Consider the following 17,625-nt stretch of genomic DNA (forward strand, 5'->3'; position numbering starts at 1 on the left):
TGCAGAAGCTTTTAAGTTTAATTAGGTCCCATTTGTTTATTTTTGCTTTTATTTCCAATATTCTGGGAGGTGGGTCATAGAGGATCCTGCTGTGATGTATGTCAGAGAGTGTTTTGCCTATGTTCTCCTCCAGGAGTTTTGTAGTTTCTGGTCTTACGTTTAAATCTTTAATCCATTTTGAGTTTATTTTTGTGTAAGGTGTTAGAAAGTGTTCTAGTTTCATTCTTTTACAAGTGGTTGACCAGTTTTCCCAGCACCACTTGTTAAAGAGATTGTCTTTAATCCATTGTATATTCTTGCCTCCTTTGTCAAAGATAAGGTGTCCATATGTGCGTGGATTTATCTCTGGGCTTTCTGTTTTGTTTCATTGATCTATATTTCTGTCTTTGTGCCAGTACCATACTGTCTTGATGACTGTGGCTTTGTAGTAGAGCCTGAAGTCAGGTAGGTTGATTCCTCCAGTTCCATTCTTCTTTCTCAAGATAGCTTTGGCTAATCGAGGTTTTTTGTATTTCCATACAAATTGTGAAATTATTTGTTCTAGCTCTGTGAAGAATACCGTTGGTAGCTTGATAGGGATTGCATTGAATCTATAAATTGCTTTGGGTAGTATACTCATTTTCACTATATTGATTCTTCCAATCCATGAACATGGTATATTTCTCCATCTATTAGTGTCCTCTTCGATTTCTTTCACAGTGTTTTATAGTTTTCTATATATAGGTCTTGAGTTTGATCTTTAAGACTTTACATAGTTTGTAAAATGTTTTGTAAACCTCAGTATTAAAATGCTATTAGTACATCAGTATTTTTATAGTATTTTAATTTATCTTGCTTATCTAACTATTAAGTTTTTACTTATTCACTTACTATAGTGATAATTATTTTTATCAGTATTATATGAGACTAGATGTAATTATTAGGTTGATTTTAAAAAAGAAAAACCACTGGAGATGAGATTTGGGCAGTCTGCTCTTTCTGTTACCTTCCTGAACAGCGTTCAGAGTAAAGACCATTCATTAGTCTCTACCTGATACTTTAAAAGACCCTGATACTGGGAAGGATTGAAGGCAGGAAGAGGAGACAACAGGGGATAAGATGGTTGGATGGCATCACCAACTCAATGGACATGAGTTTGAGCAGGCTCTAGGATTTGGTGATGGAAAGGGAAGCCTGCCGTGCTGCAGTCTATGGGGTCACAAAGAGTCAAACATGACTGAGCAGCTGAACTGAACTGATATTTTAAATAAATAGAGATAGAAATAACACAACCTTCCCCAATGACATATATGAGTCTAAAGTTCTATATGGACTCTTAAAGTGTACATACCCTCAGCTGCACTGTCATTTAAACATCACAGTTGATCCCACTTTATTGTTAATCTTCATGTTACAAGAGAGAACAAATATCAAAAATAAAAATACAGATTATAGGAAATCTGATACCCTTAATTAGTTTGTTAATTAGCTAATTATTGTAAAGAGGACTTGAGTGTAGTCTGGAGAGGTATGGGTCCCTCTGGAGTGACCAGCTTCCAAGGGCCAGAGCCCAGGGTGAACACAGGTCCCCCTGCCCCCATCTCCGTGACACATGTCACCCCCCCACACCCTGTTGTAGACTCACAGCACTCAGAGCTCTAGAATTGTGTACAGAAGGGATCAATCCATTCTCTCCACAGGACCTTGTTGCCATCTTTAGAATATCTAAGGAGGTGTTAAGAACTTATATTTTGTATGGAATTAGGAGAGCTACAAGAAAAATTTTACGAAAAGTCTGTTTAGTCTAAAGCTTCATTTTAATGTTAATATTGTATTATACAAATTTCAGGTTTTATGCAGAGGGTGTTGAAATTCCTCATTTTCCTCAAGATTTTGAAGTTGCAAAATATAACATCTTGGAAAAAGTAAGAGTCTAATTTCTAGTTGAGGGAACAAAGCTGTTTGAAGTCTTCTGATTATTTTTCCTGTTTGATAATCTTCCCGTTTTTGAAAAATTATGCATCTCCTGAATAAATACTCCTTAATATATGAATTGATTTTTAATAGTAAAAAAACTTCACATTTAAAATGTTTAATTTTAGTGTTTTTATTATAAAAGAAATGCATGCTTATAATAAAATATAGTAAAAATATAAATAGCACAAAAACTTAATATGACATTAAAAAATGAAGATATTCCTCTCTGTTAACAGTTTCTTGTATTTTAAAAGAGTAGATTTCACACCAAGTATTTACACTATGTTGAATTTCCATTATTTTTCATTAAAAAGAAAAACAAAAAACTTTTCCTCTGACATCATATAAATGCAAAATAACAGTAGCATTTAAAATGATGCTCCATTTGTATTTTTAAGATATTTTAATAAAATATAACTTGAAAATAACATTTTCTCTGTGATTAAGAAAATGTGAAAAGTGGGATGGTTTAAACATATACAAGTATATTTATAACAAAAATCCCAGAAGGAAATATAAAAAAATATTAATAGTGATTATATATCTGTAGTAGGACTCCAGATGATTTTTATTTTCTATTTACTTTCTAAATTATATCTGCAAATGATATAATTTGTATCAGGTTTATAATCAACATTTTTAAATGGCATGTGTAGTTTGTTATTTAGTGAATGCAGTTTATGAAAGAGCAACATGTTTTCCAGGTTGTGACAGAGGGAGGTAAGGAGACCGCGGTGGTGGAGCTGCAGTGCCTCCAGGGCCCTGGGGACCGTGGCTTTCTGATATGCACACACTTCCTCCTGGCCACTGGCACCCAGGTAAGGGCTTTGTGGTGACACCTACGTTTTTATTGTCCACCTTGTTGATAGCGAATTTGGTAAAAACTGGTAAATTGAACCAGCCAATCTGTTAGCGTCTCTCTTTTTAGCTAGTACCATTTTGAAAAGTGGAGAGGTGCTCTTTTGGGATATGGAGGTGAGGAGTGCAGGCTGGGAGCCAGGAGAACATTCCCTGGGGTGCAGGTTCCTGCTCCTGCTCTGAGTTACTTACAGAAACTTTGCTAATGTTTGTACCTTGGCACTGGATCCCTTCACTCACTTCATTAAACACCTGCTCTGTACCAGGGAGTCGCCTAGAGGCCACTCCTAGTGTGAGGTGAAAAGACAACACACCCACCCTTGGAAATTGAGAGGGAGAGCAAATCATGGTCCTGCCCCCGCCGTGACTCAGCTGCTACTGAAATGTGTGAAGTGCCTGGGCTCAGGGACAGCAAGTGGGGCTGTCCATGCCCATGACCTTCTCGAGGTCAGTGTCAGGTCAAGGGCAGGGTTCTGACCTAAGACAGGTAGGGAAAAAAAACAACCCAGAGCCTACACCTGAAGTTCCAAGTAAAGCCTGCAGCCCTGTCAGAGTCTTCTGTGAGATGCTAACTGACCAGAGGCTCACAGGCTCCCCTTCGAGTGACCACACAGTGGTTCTCTCAGGCTCAGGACGCGCCTGCCTCACCCATTCCCCACAGTGGGGGTCAGCTGTCGTCCAGGAAGGAGACATCTCAGGGCCCAGACTGCTGGTGATGCCCCCAGGTTCCTGACGCCCAGCAGGGAGACAGTTACACAGTCCTGGGCCCAGGGCTGAGGCTGGCCATCTGTCGGTGTACACTGCTGACCTCCAGTCCTGGTGTGGAACTCCATTACCCAAGCAGTTCTGCCAAATATTACAGCTGGTATCCCACACCTATCAAGATTCCATGAGGACATAAAAGATTAACCCAAGGTCAAGTGTGTCCAAGAAAGAGAAAGACTTTGTTAACCTTTTACCCAGAAATGTAGACCATGTTTTGTGGAGAATTTAGGTATGTGGGTGAAAAGTAAGTAAAAATCAAGTTGAAAACCAGGTAGAATGTGTCAGAGCTGCTTCTGCCTTCCCAGCCTCCCTCCTCCAGCCTGGCCCTTCTGCTCCTGGGTGAGTCTGTTCTCTCAACGGGCATAACCCTCCCTGATGAAAGAGACAGAGCTTCTCTGGCCCTTGTCCTTTGTTAATCCATTGTGGCAGAAATCTTCCAAAATTAGGTTAAATTTTACCTTTTTTTTATTTTGTTTTTTTTGCAAAAATTGATTTTATTGAATCTTGGCCCTTGTTCATTTTTTTTTTTTTTTTAACTTTCCCTGCTTGAATGGAGTGACATGGACGTGGTGTGTGTCCTGCGGCCAGTGGGGCAGGGTTATTGGCCCCATGCGATCCAACCCCCATGCACAGCCCGCAGGGTCTCCACAGCCCACTGGGCAAGCCCTCCATGTTCGCTGAGGTTGGGATGGGGCAGGATTTGGGGGGGACAGACACCCCATCAGGACGGCAGGAATGATCACGGTGTTTGCCTCTGCCTTTGTCTGCGTGACCTGCCAGCACCCCTTCCTGTCTCCTTGGCTAGGGCAGTCCTTTCGTTTAGGCTGTGCCTGTCTCCAACGATGCCTCATCTCTGAGGTATTTTTCTTTCCTCGCCTCGCCCGGTTTTTCTTATTTCTGGAAGGCTAGAAGCCAGACTTCAAAGCGGGGTAGGATGGTGTGTAAGGTCAGATTCTGGGCTCTGAACACATGTCCTGAGGCTCTTCCGTGAGTCCAGTGCTTCTTTCCCACCTGCCGTGCCTCTCAAACTTTCCCCCCAACTTGCAGATTTTAGGCTGTTTTGTCAAGAATTGAAAATGTGAAGTCATTCCTTGAAATACTAGTTTCTCAGCTCTGTTACAGCAGGAAACTAGCGGAGGCGCAGTATCTGTGACCCTGTTCCCCACCCCCACCCCCACCACGGCACCCAGTAGGTGTTCAGCAAAGGTCGATGTGCTAATAGGCTTCCATGTGCTCATGTCCTGACACTGTGCTGCGTGCTCTAACTTACAGACCAGAAGGCAGTCCTCTGTGAAGAAAACCTCTGCAGACGCAAGTGAATACTATGAGAATTATATTGAGGAACTGAAGAAACAAGGCTTTCTACTGAGAGAACATTTTACACCTGAAGCAACCCAGTTAGCATCTGAAAAACTGCAAGCAGTAAGCTTGATTTCTACATATTCTTCTGTATTACTGATTAAATAGATTTAACAGAAATGTTTTCTTCATGACAAATAAAAAGCTGGCAGGAGATGAGAATAGGAGTTAAAAGAAGGGAAGAGGGGCCCACAGAGAGGCTCAAAGTCGAGTGGGGAGTGAGTCCCAGGATGAGCCACAGACCTCCTAGCTTCCCAGAGATTTTACTGGGAGCCAGGCCCAGGAGTCAGGGTCCTCAAACCCTTAATGCCACTTGATCTTTAATGCCACAGCAGGCCTAAAGAATTGCAGAGTGAATAAAAAGGCAGGAGGGAAAACAGCATGGGGGTAAAAGAGAAGAGGGTCAAGAGAGGAGGACAAGGAGCAAGGGCAAGTTGGGAGGGGCCCGGGGTTAACAGTCACCCTCTCCTGGGATGACATGGGCTGTTTCCTCTCACACCTCTGCTTATCTCAGGTTTAAAGGAGCACACTCATGAACTCTTTGTGGATGTTTCTCTATTTCTCTGTGGTTGCAGTTGCTTTTGGAGGAGGTAATAAACTCGAATGCCCTGAGCCCCGAGGTGAGCGGCTTGGTGGAGATGCTCTGGGCAGAAGCCCTCGGCCGCCTGGAGGACACACTGTTGAGACCTGTGGGCATGATGAGCCTGAATGACGTGAGTGCCGTGTCCTGGAAGCAGGTTCTGCCAGGCAAGCCTGCCTTCTGCTTGTGGCTTAGAGGCCTGTGCCTCATCTACACCAGGCTCCCGCTGTGCTGCTGCTCTTCCTTCTCTCGATGGAGAGAGGGGCACGAGGGGCGCTGCTGGGAAGTGGACTTCCGAGGAAACTAGAGTCCCATCTGCAGCATCAGCCTCGGGAGCAGAGCAGGGCAGGCCTGGGACATGGGCGCTGCAGATCCTCAGGGAGAGGTACAGACCCTGGTCCACTTCAGAGTGACCGTCTTGAGCCTTCGACCGTGTGGGGAAGGGCAGGTGCACCTGCAGCCATCAGGAAGCTCTTCTTGACTGTGTACAATTGAAGGAGCAGGTGAAGAAGGTGTTCCCAGGGGTAGAGCATGTGTGGCTGCACCAGCACATTGAAATAACTCGTGGAGAGAGTAATGGGATCAAGTCCAAAGGCACTTGTGTGATGAAAAAGGTGTTCTAGTGGGCTTCATCCCTGAGCCTGATCCAGACGTCTTTCTAAATGTCTCGTGTGGAAGGAAGTCCCCTAGTGAGAACTCCTCTCTGTGGACTCGAACGTGGATGCAGACACGCTGACACTGAGGACTCTGGTTCCCTCCTCTAGTTAAGCCCAGCCCAGTTTGGAAATGAGATGCATTTTCAACAGCATCAAGCTTGCTTTGTACGTGTCCAGTCGAAAGCTAATAGTCATGTATCTAAGAACCATCTTAGGTATTTTTATACAAGTTACTTTACTTTTTCTAGATTATCAAGTTAAATTTTAATAATCATGTGTCATCTTCTATTTAAAGGTGAGCAAGGCAGAGGGAATTCTCCTCCTGGTAAAGGAAGCAATGAGAAATGGAGAAACACAGGAGCAACTGCAAACGATGCTGACCGAGTTCTACAGATTAATCCCTCACAGAGCTGCTGTGGCCGAGAAGGTCAGCCTGAGCCTGCTGGCTAAGAAGGAGGACCTGTGCCAGGTAAGCCTCTGCACCTTGGGGTTCAGTTTACACTTTGTGGGGACAGGGGAGAGGGGTCTTTCACATCTGACTGAGATAACACTGGATCACAAAATTTGGCTCTTGAGATTCCTCAAAAACAAACGGTTGAGCCATTTGGGGGTGATTGGGGTCCTTATGGAAGTTACCTGAATCACACTCCCAAAGGAGCCTGTGTTGGAAGAATGGTGCAGAAGCAAGTGTTTAGAATTGTTACGCTGGGGACTTCCTGATGGTCCAGTGGTTAAGCATCTGCCTTCCAATGCAGGGGATGTGGGTTCAATGCTTGGCCTTGGAACTAAGATCCTACCTGGTCCCAGGCAATTAAGCCCACACACCGTATCTAGAGAAGCCTGTGAGGAAGACCTAGCACAGTCCCCCCGCCACACACACACACACACACACTCACATACACAAAAAAAGAATTTTCAAAATTGCTATGTTGTGAAATGACTTTCTGGATCAGGAGATAGGTAGGATTCTTTCCTAGAAGAAACAGAAAGCTGCTCCTGACTTGAACAATGAGAAGGCTTGTCACCCTGTAGGACGAGTAGTGCAGCTGTGGGGTGGCCACTGGTCCAGTTCACTCAAGGCTGCGACCTCACTGGGGCCTGGTCTCTTCCCACTTCTGTGCTTCCTGTAGGAATAGCTCCCCCCTCTGCCAACTCCCCTTCCCATCAGCCCACAGCATCCTTCCTGGATGGTTTCTTCTTATGTTTCTTGGAGGATGCCCCCAGTACCCTCTTATTTTTCTTTTTATTATTATTTTTAAATTAAGTATAGTTCATTTATAATATAGTGTTAGTTTCAGGTGTACAGCGAAGTGGCTAGGTTTTATATACACACATAGCTATATACATATATATTGCACACATATATATACACACATGTACACATATATATACACACACGTACTTTTCTATGATAGGTACTGTAAGATGTTGGATATAGCTCCCTATGCTACAGTAAATCCTTGATTTTTTATTTCTTTATATTTACTTCTTTTATATGTAAGGGTATGTATCTGTTAATCCCAGACTCCTAATTTATCCCTCCCCTTTTGTAACTATAAGTTTATTTTCTATGTTTGTGAGTCTGTTTATGTTCCATAAATAAGTTCATTTGGCTTCCCTGGTGGCTCAGACAGTAAAGAATCTACCTGAATGCAGGAGACATGGATTTGATCCCTGGGTCGGGAAGAACCCCTGGAAAAGGGAATGGCTACTCACTCTACTGTTCTTGCCTGGAGAAATTTCATGGACAGAGGAACCTGGCATGTTGCAGGCATGGACAGAGGAGTCTATGGAGTCACAAAGCATTGGACATGACTTAGCAACTGAACAACAACAATATTGATTCCACATACAAGTGACATCATAGATATTTGTCTTTGTCTGACTTACTTCACTTAGTGTGATAATCTCTAGTTCCATCCATATTGCTGCAAATGGCATTATTTTAGGCATTATTTCATTCTTTTTTATGACTGAGTAGTATTCCATTGTATATATGTATTACATCTTTATCCATTCATCTGTCAGTGGGCATGGGTTGCTTCCATGTCTTGGGTATTTCTTTAGCCAGAAGCAAGTCATGTGTGCATAGCTAAGCCAGTTTCTGCTGAGGAGGATAGGATTACTGAGACTGCTCGGAAGTGAGGGAAGGAGCTGTTCTTTCACAGAGAACAGCAGGAAGGCAGACAGGGCTCATCCTGTCCTGGGTGAGGCAGCACCCACTCTGACTCTGGGTTGCCACATCTTAGCATAAAGGATTTGGGACAAAATCAGAGATCCATGACCTCTAGACTTCAGAGGAGTTTTTGGATGTTAAATTTTGCATGTTTGGGGGAAATTACAGCTTCCCACAGATTCCCAAGTGGTGCTAGTGGTAAAGGACATGATTGAAGCGACTTAGCATGCATGCACACACCAATTCCCAGAGGAGTCTGTAATCCAAAATATGTGAGGAACCAACAAATGAGATGAGCTAGTGAATGAGCTGACAGTGGACCTCCATGTTTAAAGTTCCATGATTTCCTCAACACTGAGTGTAACTTCAGTTCCTGGTTTTGCTACTGAGAGGGTGTGTGTGCTGCCCACCCAAATACTGTTAACCTGGATTCTGTATTTTCAGTAGATCACACATCCCCATGATTCAGAAGTCAAAATTATATTTAAAAGGTGTACTATGTTGCACCCTGTCCCCACCACCCCTATTCCAGCTCCTCTTCCCGAACACATAACCATGCTTGTTAGTTTCCTGTTTGTCTTTGCACCATTTCTTTATGCAAATAAACGTGAAAATGAACAAGCATACTTAGTCCTTCCCCCTTTTTCTATGTAAAAAGTCATATACCCTCTTCACTGTCCTACACCTGTTTTCTTTACGTGACATAATGTACTCTGAGTGTGGAGACCACCCTCATTCTGGTCCACGGTGGGACATGCCCCTGGGTGGGCATCCTCCACCCATCCCCGCCAGACACAGTGAATGACGCCACAGGAAGTAAACGCTCTGTGTGTCTGGTGTCTTGTTCTTGCGCAGGGACATCTCTGAGAGGCAGTCCCCAAGGGAGAAGTGCAGCCCGAAAGAATAAACACGTCAGTAACGGGTGATTTTGTCTGCTTCCCTCAGGGTTTCTCTGTGCTGCCCTCTCACGGCCGATGAATGACAGTTTCCTTTTCTTGTCATCTTATGAGCTGTGTCTTTGTCAAACTTCACCATGTGTATGCACTAGAAACGGCTTCGGTGTAGTGAGTCTGAGCACCTTTCCAGATGTTTTAGGGATGTTTGTGTTTCTTCTGTGAACTGTCTGTTCATGTCCTTTGCCTCTTTCTCTCTTGGGTCTTGATGTTTTTATTCATGGTTTTTAGGACCTTTGTAAGTTAAGAAGCTTAATCTGTGTTATGAATTGTGACTATTTGGCGGTTTTTGCAGTTTATTTGGGTTTCTTTCTTTGCTCATACTGAGTTTGTTGGTGGTGAAAAAAGCTTATTCAACCTTTTTGAGAAATGCAGTATGATATAAATTATTTTGATATGTGGTCGTTCTGACGTGTCAGAAGTAGAAATGACTGTAATCATTTCTGCTTACAGCTAATAAGAGACATGGTTAATGTCTGTGAAACTAATTTGGCCAAACCCAACCCACCGTCTCTTGCCAAATACCGAGCTTTGAGATGCAAAATTGAGCATGTTGAGCCGAACACTGAAGAATTTTTGAGAGTAAGAGAAGAAGTGTTGCAGAATAATCACAGGTAGGATTACAGGAGATAGGTGAGGGTCTACTCTTTAACTTGCTTCAGATTCTGGTACAGCAGATCTTCACACACCTAGATAATTAATCCTCACTGCAGAGTAATCACGATGTGATGACAGATACTCACTTCTGTGTCTATAATAGGGCTCAGAGCTGTGTTCTGTGCTTAAACACTCCCCACTGTTGCAGTCCATTCCAAGTTCACCTACTGTTGCACAGAATTAAATTCTAAAAATTGAGATGTTTTGTTTGTTCACAAATGCAGTGTTTAAGTGCTGAAGGGTATTGCATGGGAAAATCCACTCAAATTAAGATTTTAAGGTGAAGAAACATGTTTTGGATCTCTCTCTGAACCTGGCTGGACTGCTAAGCAGCACAGAAGGTCAGCTGTTTATTACTTTCTTGACCTTGTCTCGTCAGGGTGTCAGCTTGGCAAGGCTGAGACCGAGTTTTCTTATTTCTGTTGCTGGTAGAGTACTTAGCACAGAGTATGTTTGTTAAATGAATGCATGAATGTTGAACGAAGGAACATATTCAATTTGTATATTCTGTATATGTTTGATAAAATACGGGATATTTTGTATGATGTTTTATAGCCTACTTATAACACTTACATCTTACTATAAGTTTTGTTTCACATTCTTACTTATTTTTAAGAGAGTATTTTTTAATGGCTGCATAGTATTTCCAAGAAATGTTGCATTGTGATTCATTGAATCAGTTCTCTAATAATGGACATTTGGGCGGTTTTGGGTTTTCTGCTGCTGCTAACAATTTTTTATTGTGCTTTCAATTATGTAATCTCTTCTAATTCTACAGTAAGGGTCCAGTGGACATCTTGCAGATATTTAGAGTTGGCAGAGTGAGTGAAACCACAGAGTTCCAGGGCCACCTTGGCAATGTCAGGCACTTGCTGCATGGGTCTCCTGTGCAGAGCTTCATGGGAATCCTGTCCCGGTAAGAGCACACCATCTCTATTTTCCAGACTTTCAGCTCACAGTTAGACTTTTTTTGCTGTAGTACGTGGATCTATTCCATTGAAGTCAGCCAGCTTATTGAATTGCAGAGAAAACTGAACACTTTATAGTTAAGTGTGTAATTTAAGTCATATGTTAATTATTATATATTTTAAAGTGTAGTGCATGGAAATGAATTGCTTCTTGAGGAAAGGGGATTCTGTATGTCCTGAGTCTTCTCTGTGTATCTAACTCAAAGATAGTCTAGAAATTAGAGCTCCCAGATGCCATGAATTATCTATTCAAAACATAGCTCTAATTTCTGTTAGCTTTGAATAACACTTAATATTGGAGTTGAAAGTGAAGTCACAAGGAGCAAGGGAAAGCATAGTAAGTCTAGATCTTAGTTAAATCCCCTGCTGCTGCTGCTGCTAAGTCACTTCAGTCGTGTCTGACTCTGTGCAACCCGATAGACAGCAGCCCACCAGGCTCCCTGTCCCTGGGATTCTCCAGGCAAGAACACTGGAGTGGGTTGCCATTTCCTTCTCCAATGCATGAAAGTGAAAAGTAAAAATGAAGTCGCTCAGTCATGTCCGACTCTTAGCAACCCCATGGACTGCAGCCTACCAGGCTCCTCCATCCATGGGATTTTCCACGCAAGAGTTAAATCCCCTACCAAAGACTTACAAACATGCAGGCTCCACCGGGAAAAAGCTTTAACTGCTTCAGAAGAACCCAAAGACAAGCTGATTAGAAAGATACAGGTTTTCCTTGAATTGACCTATGCATTTTGTGCTATCACAATAAGAATACTAACAATACTAACAATTGACTTCCCTGGTGGTTCAGTGGTAAAGAATCTGCCTGCTAGTACAGGAGACACGGGTTCAGTCCCTGATCTGGAAGGATTCCAGATGGTGCAGAGCCACTAACCCCATGCACCACAGCTATTGAGCCTGTGCTCTAGAGCCCAGAAACTGCAACTACTGAAACCTGTCCACGCCAAAGCCCATGCTCCGCAACAAGAGAAGCCACCACAGTAAGAAGCCCGTGCACCACGACTAGAGAGAAGCCCATGCTCGCTGCAACTAGAGAAAGCCCACGAGCAGCAACGAAGACCCAGCACAGCCGTAAATAAATAAGTAAATAAACCTACTAACAAGATTTTTTTTTAAGAAAAGAAAAGCTGATTCTATAGCCCATATTTTTTTTTAATTTGAATTTACCAGGGTAATTCTGAAAAAGAAGGATAACCAGAGAGGATTAACCAGTCAGATGTTAAAAACATAAAGCTTTACTGGGTAAAACAGTGAGGTGAGAAATAGATGAGGCAACAAAATAAAAATCCACAAATAAATGCAAAAACATAGGGGATTTAATATATGATAAAGTTAGCTTTTATCTCTATGGGAAAGTTTATTTTCTTCAGTACCATATATGGATATAAATGGTTAACTGTCTGGGAAAAAATATAAAGTTGGATCCTTACTTCATTCCTCACACAAACTCCATGTGGATTGAAGATTTGAAAATTTAAAATAAAATGAAGCAGTAAAAACAATCTTTGAGTAAGAAAGATTATTTTAAGTACATCCCAAAAGCCATTTTACAAAATTAATTCTATTTCATAACACGGAACATAAACCAGATGTAATAAAAGGCAGGAGTCTCTCTTTTACCACCTTCCCAGAGATAATCTAGTTTGTTTGATTGCAGAGAGTTCTAGAAAGCAAGAATCTGCAATGGGAGCACAGTCAGCCTTGGCCTCATGGCTGTTCTGGTGAGCCCTTCATGGGCCCAGCCTGAGGGTGGGCAATGGCTAGCTGGCCAACCAGTCCAGATGGTGATGAGAAATAGCCTTGGCTGGGTCCATTTCAATGGCACCTGGAATTCCTACTCTGAGGTTACTTTGAAATATATTTTTCTTTTCACTTCATGCTAATTATTTATTTATTGACTTTCAGTTGGTATATTTTTTCCAGGTTTGTTGAGTTATGATTGACAAATAAAAATTGTATATCTTTAGGTTGTACAACGTGACTTCTTAAAGTTGTACAACGTGATGGTTTAATATATGTATTTATTATGAAAAGATCTCCATGATCAAGTTAATTAGCATATCCGTTAATTAGCATATCCGTCACCTCGCAGGCTTACCTTTTCTTTTTCTTGTGGTGAGTACAGAAGGTCTAATACTATCTTAGCAGACTTCCGGTGTACAGTATCATCACAGTCACCACTGTAGGCATTGCATCCCCAGAGTGTTTTCGTCTTGTAACTGGAAGTTCGTGATTTTTGACTAGCACCACCCCCTGTAGCTTCCCCCACCCCCAGCCCCTGGAAACCACAACTGTACTCTCTAGGTTTATGAGTTCGACTTTTTCAGATTCCACGTAAGTCTTGTAGTGTTTGTCTGTGTCTGGCTTGTTTCACAGAAGTGCTTAAATAGCTTCTTTCTTGGCCAGAATTGTGAGGCTATAATGAAAGATTCCTTTTTTCTAGTAAATCACTATAATGTTCTTTTCCAGTGGGTTGCTTTTACCCAAAGTAGTTGAAGATCGTGGCATGAAGAGAACAGACATTGGAAATCTTGGGAGTGGGATATATTTCAGCGATTCAATCAGGTCAGTACCTTATCTTTTTAATTACATCATATACACCCGTCACCAAGGAGACATGACCAATACTTGCTGCAAGTTTTCACCAAGTTTTCACCTGTCTTTGCTTGGTGAGGATTTCTCACCAAGAACAGATAATTAAAACAGCCAGTTTTCTCAGTATATTGTAGAAGCCTGTCTTATGGTGGATATTTGGGAAAATTATATTTGAAATCATCTTAGTGATTTTAGTATCCTAAGAGCTTTTACCTGTATTTACTCACTCAGTCTCACAGCAAACCTCTGAGGTCAGGCCTTGTGACTCCCACCCCGATCACAGATGAGAACACTGTGGGACAGTGGGGGTGACTTGCCGAAAGCCACACAGAACCTTGTCTTCTCCAGAGCCAGCGGTCCTGACTTCTGCAGCACATGACCTCGCTCACAGACAGGGCCTGGAATAATATCTGAGTCTGTCTTCATTTCAGCCACAGCATATTGAACTTACTAAGCACCAGGTTTAGTGCTTCAAGTATGTTGTTTGATAACCTCACAGTGGTATTGGGAATCATTTTATGAAGATGAAACACGTTTATGGAGTTTAAGTAACTTGCATTCAGGTCACAAAACTAAGAAAATGACAGGTTCAGGCCCAGGACAGAGGATGATTATCCAGGAATTTAAGGAGTCCCCCCAAATCAATGAGAGGAGGAATACCCAGTAAGCAAAGGGCAAAAGATATGAAGAGGAAACATGTATGGACACACTTGAAAAGATTAGTGATCAAGAACGTGCAAATCAAACCAGAATGAGACCATTTCACACCTGTTGTATCAAAAGACACTTCAACACCTTTAGGTGTTGGTGAGTCTCCCCTCCTGGAAAAGGGTCCCATCATCTCATGGAGCTGAAGAGCAGCTGTGCTGATGTGACTCGGTGGTTGGGAGTCAGCGCACCCCATCCTGGCTGCACGTGGAATCACCCTCGAGCTTTCAGACAGTGTTGGTGCAGAGTTCACTCAGATCAGCTCAGTCAGGGTCTCGGGGGCTGAGATTGGGCTCCCAGTAGTTTCTCTGCTCCGTGTATGACTTTAACACACAATCTGGGCTGAGAATCACCACCCTAATAAATACTGGTATACGTAGACAAGTGGGGATTGGACAGTGGGGTGGTGTTGTGCTGGTGTGGTCCAACGTTTCATGTGTGTGTGTGCGTGGGTGGGTTAACCAGGTGCCCTCCACCTGCACGTGTCAAATGGATGAGCCTTAGAACCAGATCACAGAGTGACTCTCTCCACATAACATTATTACCGAGGGGCATGTGCCTATGTGCTGACTCCGAGAAAGAAAGACAGAATAATGATGCTCTTTTTCCTGAGCTGGTGGCAGCTACGATAGCTGTCTTATTATTATTCTTGAGACTGAATATTTATAGAATAAATGCTTTCCTCTGTACAAAGTATTTCCAAGTAAGCACTTTTATATGTTAAAATATTTTTCAAAAGACAAACTGGCAGTCAGTTGAATTTAACCAAATTAAAGTCCTCAGTGGATATGGACAGTGGGGTTTTGGTGAGGAAGTGCAAGCAGACCAGACTGCAATGGGTTGAGAGCTGGTTCGCAGACAAGCCAGAGAAACAGTTGCTGATGGTGAGGAGCGAGGAGGGAGGAGAGGGGGGCGAGGGGAAGGGGAATAGATGAGCAGGAGGAGGGTGGGGTAGTCAGGGTCCTGTGTTTATAAATATGGAGCACCCATTAGCACAAACAGAAGTGCAAGTTTTAGAGGTGTGTCCTCAACAGTGCCCCCCAAGGCGCCCAGCCTGAATTCTTGACACAAAAGTTATTTTATTAAAGCTGTTGGTTCCTAAGAAAGTTAAATGGAATTGCTCATTTGGGCATCACTTGACATTTTGTTTTTCCACTTGGATCCAGAAGGCTTCATGAGGGTGCAACATTGTTTGTCCCTTGACCAGTTCTTACATGGCATTTCATGTTCTTTCTGAACTTCAGTGCCAGGAATTAATCCACTTTTTCTTCTTATCAGGTGGGCTTCTTCCTTCTCTTTCCTCAGTCTGTATATTTTAGTAGCTGATAAAGAGCTGCCTAGCACAGCAGAGGAGCAATAAATGTGTGTTTTACATAAAAATTTTAAATAAATAAGTAAATAGAGTTCTAAATGGAATCTTCAGAGATATTTCAATAACAGTAAAATTTGAAATATTCTACTAGCAAAGTCGTTTGGATTCTAGTTTTCCTACATGTATAAAATAGTGTTGCCATGCAACTGTAAAGTAAAACACATATGTGCTTACTTCCTGTGACATGCAGTACAAGCATCAAGTACTCGCACCCTGGACAGACAGATGGCACCCGACTCCTGGTCGTCTGTGATGTCGCACTCGGCAGGTGCATGGACCTGCACAAGCGAGACTTCTCCCTGACGGAGGCACCACCCGAGTACGACAGCGTCCACGGGGTGCGGGGAACGGATATGGTCAGCTCGGACTTTGAGGTATTTCTATCGAGGCAGACAAACAGGCTCCTGTTTTTATCAAATATGTTTAAGTTTAAATAATTACTGTATAGCTACTGTCTGAATTCAACAGTTTCTAAATTAACAAACATGAAATTCTGCTTTTATGAAAACATTTGCCAATAAAGTTTCTTTTCCTTTATTATTAAACTTCTGTTTTCTCTAGGATGATGAATTTGTTGTATACAAAACCAATCAGGTTAAAATGAAATATCTTGTTAAATTTTCTGTACCTGGAGATGAAATAAAGGACTTTCATCCTTGTGACAATACGGAACTAGAGGAAGACAGACCTGAGTTTTCAAATTTTTCAGCAGTTGAAGGTAAGATGGCTTTTTTGACTGCTGTTCTCTATGATGTTTATAGAACTTAAACATTGTATTTTCAGTGAAATTTATATTCATGTCTGGTAACTATATCTCTGATTTCTTACATAAATGCTTCATTTCCTTTTTTATTTTGTAAAAACAAAACCTGGGGTGATTGAGAGATCGGATGATGTCAGAGCCCCCTGTTACTTCATTAACGCGCTGAGGCTGAGCTACCACCCCCCCGAACCAAGTCCAGGTGTCGTAGTGTAGAAAACGAAGCCTTAGAGTTGAGTAGCTTGCCAGTTACCAGGCTGTGCAACCTCAGACAAACCTCATAACCTTTCTGGGCTCAGCTTCTCCCCTGTGGGAATGAGATCAACACCTGCATTACGTGAAGGGGCTGCAAAGTCACCATGTGCAGCTTGTGTGTCAGCAGAAGGTGACCGCCTCTCAGAAAATTGTAAATTCAAACTAGTATAATATTAATTGATAGCATTTAAAAACACATCAGCATTTTAAACTGTGATCAAATTATTTTTTATCAGAAATATATGGCTTCATGTAGAACATAACCCCTGTTTTCTGCTGGGAGTCACTAAGTGTGTATCTCCTAAGAGTGTATCTGCCTCTCTAGCCCAGTCCGGCACCTTCCCCACGTGACTCATGGGGACATGGGCTTCCTGGGACTGAAGTCTGAGAGACCTTCTGTTGCTGCAGTTCTATGGCACAGTGACAATGCTGACTGAGCAGGGAGTGCAGAAACCCAGATTCATACTTGAGATACACTTAATAGGTGTTCTGAAGACCTGTGTGTGCTTGTGTATGTTTAAACTCTGAATTTGCGAGATGATGCCGCGTAGTTAGTAGACTTTAAAAAGGCAGCATGCCCGTTGGGAATGCTTCCCTCACCCCATCTCATGTGGGTTAACTTTTCAGAAATGGTGACTGAGAATCATAAAATGCTATTTGTCCACTTACCCTAAAATGTAACATTTGAAGGGAGGGGGAAGGAATAAAGGTCAAATTGACAGAAACAGACAGTGGAGGGAAGGCTTTCAAAGCTGATAGGAATGTTTCTGACTTGCAGATCACCAGCTTCCAGGCAGCACGCCTTTCCCCGACATCAAGGCCGGCCTCCAGGATGCCTCTGGGAATTCAGTTCCTCTGGAGGACGTTCACATCAAGGGGAAAATAATAGACTTTGTAGCCCAGGTATGTTCTTTGTGGTTTTGTGATGCTTAAACTAAATGAATATAAATCATACACAAGAATTGGATTACAGTTGTGTGAACTAAACACGTACATTTCTA

General features: G+C 42.4%; 1 protein-coding gene across 1 annotated transcript in view; it reads left to right on the top strand.

Annotated features, from left to right (window-relative positions):
* The window catches only part of PARP4 (poly (ADP-ribose) polymerase family, member 4), a 77,108-nt gene that overhangs the window by 11,079 nt on the left and 48,404 nt on the right, over nt 1-17,625 (top strand). The window contains exons 5-15 of the mRNA XM_010851238.1: nt 1,829-1,904; nt 2,661-2,774; nt 4,852-5,001; nt 5,514-5,651; nt 6,470-6,643; nt 9,757-9,917; nt 10,739-10,876; nt 13,404-13,499; nt 15,800-15,983; nt 16,171-16,327; nt 17,403-17,527. Coding sequence (XP_010849540.1) covers nt 1,829-1,904; nt 2,661-2,774; nt 4,852-5,001; nt 5,514-5,651; nt 6,470-6,643; nt 9,757-9,917; nt 10,739-10,876; nt 13,404-13,499; nt 15,800-15,983; nt 16,171-16,327; nt 17,403-17,527 — 1,513 coding nt within the window. The remainder of the gene's footprint in view (nt 1-1,828; nt 1,905-2,660; nt 2,775-4,851; nt 5,002-5,513; nt 5,652-6,469; nt 6,644-9,756; nt 9,918-10,738; nt 10,877-13,403; nt 13,500-15,799; nt 15,984-16,170; nt 16,328-17,402; nt 17,528-17,625) is intronic.

Source organism: Bison bison, unplaced genomic scaffold (assembly GCF_000754665.1).
Source record: "Bison bison bison isolate TAMUID 2011002044 unplaced genomic scaffold, Bison_UMD1.0 scf7180017864299, whole genome shotgun sequence".
NCBI lineage: Eukaryota > Metazoa > Chordata > Mammalia > Artiodactyla > Bovidae > Bison > Bison bison.